The 6,211-nt window shown below is 41.3% G+C and overlaps 1 protein-coding gene across 1 annotated transcript; it reads left to right on the forward strand.

Annotated features, from left to right (window-relative positions):
• Nucleotides 1-391: 391 nt before the first annotated feature.
• On the forward strand, nt 392-3,463 carry lsm3 (LSM3 homolog, U6 small nuclear RNA and mRNA degradation associated). The gene is made up of 4 exons (XM_035797669.2): nt 392-490; nt 1,353-1,463; nt 1,866-1,961; nt 2,863-3,463. Exons 1-4 carry the CDS (start codon nt 470-472, stop codon nt 2,941-2,943), a joined length of 309 nt encoding a protein of 102 aa, XP_035653562.1. The 5' UTR covers nt 392-469; the 3' UTR covers nt 2,944-3,463.
• Nucleotides 3,464-6,211: the final 2,748 nt, after the last annotated feature.

Here is a 6,211-nt window from a genome sequence, read left to right on the forward strand (position 1 = left end):
AGGACATGCGGGAAAAATCGCATCTCGGTTTCACTCACGTGTGAAATCATGAAAACCCACCCAATGACACAAATCATATGGACATGCGCGACATATCTCAACCAGGCTATAACACTAAAGGCAAAACCTAAAGTAGGCGATTAATAACATGAAATGATGGGAAAATCGCACGTTCAATAAACGTTCGACCTCCCAAACACCCTGCAACGCACCAATCGGCGTGGTTTTGCGGGGCGCATTTGCATTGATTGACTGTTATTTATTGTTTATCAGGGTCGAGCTGAGGTAGGTACATTACTAATCGCAATGAATGAAATCAACATTATTTACATTTGTAGGATACTGAATGTACGCAGCGCTGGTACTGTGCATGTGCATCTCATGTAAATCTACTCGCGAAACAGTCTACTTCTGTGAACAAATCGAACATACCCTTTCACCACAAGGAATTCTGGGAAACTGTTCAAAAATGGCGGATGAAGTTGAACAGGTTGGCGTTAGCTAAACGTTTTATTGTCAATCTTTCTCTGTGCAAAACATGTATTTATTTAGACTCGAGTAGGGAAATGGACTTGTACTCCGGTTTGTATCAGTAGATTACGCCAACAGCATCATTGCAAAAACATGGGTGTTGGTTTTAATTGGCAAGAGAGGCTAGCTAGCATAGTGATTAGCACCCATCGCTATCAATCGGAGCGAGCAAGCTAGCTTGTATTTTAGTCAAGTCGCTAACCAGACACGAATGTTGATTACAATTATATTTAAACTTATTCTGCCGATTGTCCGTGGTGTTGGTCGAAATGAGATAACATATGCATCGGAAAATAACGCTATTGATAACCCAACTTCAAAACGCGGGTCTAAGATTATGGCAAATATGTTTTGCTCATGAACAAAGGCACGTGCTATAACAATTCTGGTAAACGAGACTTTGGATACTGTAGATATTTTATAGAAAATGTCGAGTAGCTGAAGGATTAACATCATGGACAATAAGCAGAGTACGTGTAAATATTAGGTTTTAAACATTCCGGCTTGTAGAGAGGACCTTAGAGGCACATTTCCATAATCAAACACTGTCATGTTCCAGGCGGTGAATTTCGACATTCAACGTCTGGTCCCCAGGCAAGGGTAATGGGTTTGAATAGATGTAGACCAGCGCACTAAGGCCCTGGGCCAGAGCTCTACGCGAAGTACAATGACGTTGCACCCCCCTCAAATGTATTCAAATCTATAGTCTATGCTTGAAAAGTGATCCTAACACAAGTTAGGCTACTTATTGACAACCCTTTTAGCATGAAACCGATATCTAGTGTGAACAACTTCCTAACCCATTTTGCTTTGTGTTGCAGCAAACGACCACCAACACAGTGGAGGAGCCCCTGGATCTGATCAGGCTCAGTTTGGATGAAAGGATATATGTTAAGATGAGAAACGACCGAGAACTCAGGGGCAGATTGAACGTAGGTAGTTAGTTGTAGGACTGTGGTGATCATCTTGGTTGCTTTTGTAATGTTGCCGAATGTTTGAACAATGATGTAGTCTAAGCAATACGGCACAAGGGGATGTGACATATGTCCAATATACCATGGCTAAGCATTAGCCATGGTATATTGGCCATATATCACAAAACCCTGAGGTGCCTTATTGCTATTACAAAATGCTTATCAACGTAATTAGATCATTAAAAATAAACATTTTGTCATACCTTGATATACGACGGCTGTCTGCAAATCAGCATTCAGGGCCCGAATCACCTAGTTTATAATGTTGTGTATAGCTGTCACCCTGAATGAGAGCTTTATCATCTTGTCTCGCCGAACTATAGGCCTGCATACGTTTAATGTGTTTTATCTTTGTTCCAGGCCTACGATCAGCACTTGAACATGATCTTGGGAGATGTTGAGGAGACGGTGACAACAGTAGAGATTGATGAGGAGACGTATGAAGAAATTTACAAGGTATGAAAAAGGGCTTACGCCACCTTTTCAACTGCAGAAGTTTCAGCTACACCAGGGCTTGGCCTAAAGTCTCAGACTTTAGTGAAGGGTTCTCCAACCCTGTTCTTGGAGAGCTGCGCTGCTGTAGGTTTTAACTCCAACCCTAATCTAGCACATCTGCTTCTAATAATTATCTGGTTGATTAGCTGAATCAGGCTAGTTACACCATAGGGGGCCCTAGATTGTCCTACAGAGAGGAAATGCACCATAGGGGGCCCTAGATTGTCCTACGGAGAGGAAATGCACCATAGGGGGGCCCTAGATTGTCCTACGGAGAGGAAATGCACCATAGGGGGCCCTAGATTGTCCTACGGAGAGGAAATGCACCATAGGGGGGCCTAGATTGTCCTACTGAGAGGAAATGCACCATAGGGGGGCCTAGATTGTCCTATCAGTGATGGGGTGACCACCCTCTGTTTTTTACCTTCATTGTCAACTGTGTGTCTGAGATCTAACCCAAGAATAGCTGTTATGGCTGAAATGTCTATTTCTGTCGTTAAATATCCCCCTGGAGAAGTGATTTGTAGGTATTTGTAAAAACATTTACATTCATTACCCCTATAAAAGGAATTGGGGTTCTTGTTTGTCACGGATCTCCAAACCAAGTCGAAGTTACGATCAAATCTATTTTCATGAAATTCTGCATTGCTTAAATACATGTCTTTTCTAGTTGGTAGTGTGCTGGCGCTCCTCTTACCAATAGTTGTGGATCCCTGAAGAGGTGCTCAGACAGCTCTAGGAATGTAGTAATAATAATAATAATAATAATAATAATAGTAATAATAATAATGTAACACTGAGATGCTGAATGAAGGTTCAATACAGCAACTTAATTTCAGTCGTGTGGTTTTCTATTTTTCAGTCAACGAAGAGGAACATCCCCATGTTGTTTGTGAGAGGTGACGGAGTCGTCTTGGTCGCTCCTCCTCTCAGGGTGGGCTAGCAGCTAACCGTGTTCTGCTGTGTTCCTGGATCCTGAAAGATAAAAAAAAAAATGGTGTAGTTGACAAATCGCAAATAATGATTTAGTCGTTACCTTTTGTGAGTTTTGAATGACCAAATGGTTTTAAGTTAATGCAGAATAAATATTATTTGGCCTGTTATTTTAGTTAGATCGCTCTGGGAATTGTGTAAAACATTGATATTACCCCATAAAATGAAATGCATTAACCAAGGTAATGGTTTCATTCAGGTTTGAAATTGTTCCTAATACCATTGTCTATTCCCCAACATGTTAGGTTGTTTTAATCTTACATGTTCCACTGTACTGCACAGTATTTTTGGTTTCTGTCAAAGTTTGTGGTCTTTTATGCTTTTGTAATGAACATGTTAATAACTACGCTGAGACAAGAAATCATGTCCTCAGATGCGCCAGTAGTCATTTTGTTATTAAGTTCGGTCTGATGGTCACTTGACTGATAAAGGAAAACCATTGTTAATAAAGTTAAGACTTTTGAGTATTACGTTTGGAATGAATCCTGTATTTTCTTCTCAGCCTTTGCAACAAAAAAAAAGAAAATGTAACATTTTCACCAACAAAGATGAATCACAACCAACCTTGTAAAGTGTTTATAGTATTAATATGAATGATCAAATGTATTAATGTCAAAAATATTGAAGTGAATGCACATTTAAAGCATAGCATTTTTCATGGCACGTTTTTTTCAGGCTATTACTTTTTGATATCGAATGCACCCTGAGGAGAAGCCTATCCATTACTTCTAGAACCACTAGATGGCAGTATCAACACACCCTCTACACGTCTAGCGTCACACAAGGGGGAGGGAATGCACCCTTAGGAGAAGCCTATCCATTACTTCTAGAACCACTAGATGGCAGTATTAACACCCTCTACACGTCTAGCGTCTCACATGCCACACACCTCTGTAATTTTCCATTGCATAAGGGTGGAGGAGATAGCAAATTGTGTTTTGACTTCAAATCCACTTGATTGAGGAGGAGAGGCAGGCTGAGGTCTGCACTTCCATAGTTTCACTATGAGAGCGTGCCTGTTCAATATGCATTGTATAACCGAGGCGGATGAAACAGAATGCATTTAGCTTTCATTTGCAAGGAACTATTGTAGACATCTTCAATATATATTCTGCCTCTATTCAAACACATGGGTTTACAAATCCCCGCCCCACAAAAGTGAAATCTTGTGTGCAAAGGACACAATCTTTCATTTTCACACTTGCCCCATCGGATCACTTCAACAGGCAAATAATTGGGTGCATTTCAATTCTGTCATGATCACACGTAGCTTGATGCATATAGTATCCATTATTACATTAATTGAGTATCAAATAATTACAAATATAATCAGACTGGCAATCAGTTGCTTTGATCTCCCTCTGATCCAACTATGCTAATTGCCACAGAGAAAGGACTCTGAAATAATAAAAGAGGTTTGACAAAGCGGAATGATGACAAAGTTCAGAACATTTATCTTGGGTTTTTTGTTTTGACAAGATATAAAGACTACTACTGTTACTGGGCAGACCTGATGAATCAATTTGATAAGACATTTAATTGAAATGTTAAATGTGTCTATATGGATACAATACCAACAAACTCCAGTTAATTTTATTAGGTGCAGAGATGGGGTCAAGTCCAATGCCTTCGGGAAGTATTCAGACCCCTTGACCCATCAATCTAGCTGTACATAGTCTATCGGTAAATAGCCCACCCAGTTTTACCTACCTCATCCCCATACTGTTTATATTTATTTACTTGTCTGCTCTTTTGCACACCAGTATCTCTACCTGTACATGACCATCTGATCATTTATCACTCCAGTGTTAATCTGCAAAATTGTAATTAATCGCCTACCTCCTCATGCCTTTTGCACACAATGTATGTAGACTTTTTTTTCTTCTACTGTGTTATTGACTTGTTAATTGTTTACTTCATGTGTAACTATGTGTTGTCTGTTCACACTGCTTTGCTTTATCTTGGCCAGGTCGCAGTTGCAAATGAGAACTTGTTCTCAACTAGCCTACCTGGTTAAATAAAGGTGAAATAAAAATCTGCACACAATGACAATGCGAAAACAGGTTTCATAAAAATAAAACCAGAAATACCTTATTTACAAAAATATTCAGACCCTTTGCTATGAAACTCCAAATTGAGCTCAGGTGTGTCCTGTTTCCATTGATCATCCTTGAGATGTCTCTACAACTTAATTGGAGTCTACCTGTGGTAAATTCAATTGATTGGACATGAAAAGGAAAGGCACACACCTGTCTATATAAATGTCCTACAGTTGACAGTGCATCTCAGAGAAAAACCCAAGCCATGAGGTTGAAGGAATTGTCCGTTGAGCTCTGAGACAGGATTGTGTCGAGACACAGATCTGGGGAAGGGTAACAAAACATTTCTGCAGCATTGAAGGTCCCCAAGAACATAGTGGCCTCCATCACTCTTAAATAGAAGTTTGGAACCACCAAGACTCTTCCTAGAGCTGGCCGCCCAGCCAAACTGAGTAATCATGGGAGAAGGGCCTTGGTCAGGGAGGTGACCAAGAACCAGATGGTCACTCTGACAGAGCTCTAGAGCCTGACAGCCGGCTTGGAGTTTGCCAAAAGGCACCTAAAGGACTCTCAGACCATGAGAAACAAGATTCTCTGATCTGATGAAACCAAGATTTAACTCTTTGGCCTGAATGCCAAGCATCACATCTGGAGGAAACCTGGCACCATCCCTACGGTGAAACATGGTGGTGGCAGCATCATGCTGTGGGGATGTTTTTCAGAGGAAGGGACTGGGAGACTAGTCAGGATCGAGGCAAAGATGAACGGAGCAAAGTACAGAGAGATCATTGATGAAAACCTGCTCCAGAGGGCTCAGGACCTCAGAATGGAGAAACGGTTCAACTTCCAACAAGACAACGACCCTTAGCACACAGCCAAGACAATGCAGGAGTGGCTTCGGGACAAGTCTCTTTGTGGCTCAGCCAGAGCCAGGACTTGAACCCAATTGAACATCTCTGGAGAGACCTGAAAATAGCTGTACAGCAACTCTCCCCATCCAACCTGATGTAACGGATGTGAAACGGCTAGCTTAGTTAGCGGTGTGCGCTAAATAGTGTTTCAATCGGTTACGTCACTTGCTCTGAGACCTTGAAGTAGTAGTTCCCCTTGCTCTGCAAGGGCCGCGGCTTTTGTGGAGCGATGGGTAACGATGCTTCGTGGGTGACTGTTGTTGATGTG

This window comes from Oncorhynchus keta, chromosome 21 (assembly GCF_023373465.1).
Source record: "Oncorhynchus keta strain PuntledgeMale-10-30-2019 chromosome 21, Oket_V2, whole genome shotgun sequence".
Classification (NCBI taxonomy): domain Eukaryota; kingdom Metazoa; phylum Chordata; class Actinopteri; order Salmoniformes; family Salmonidae; genus Oncorhynchus; species Oncorhynchus keta.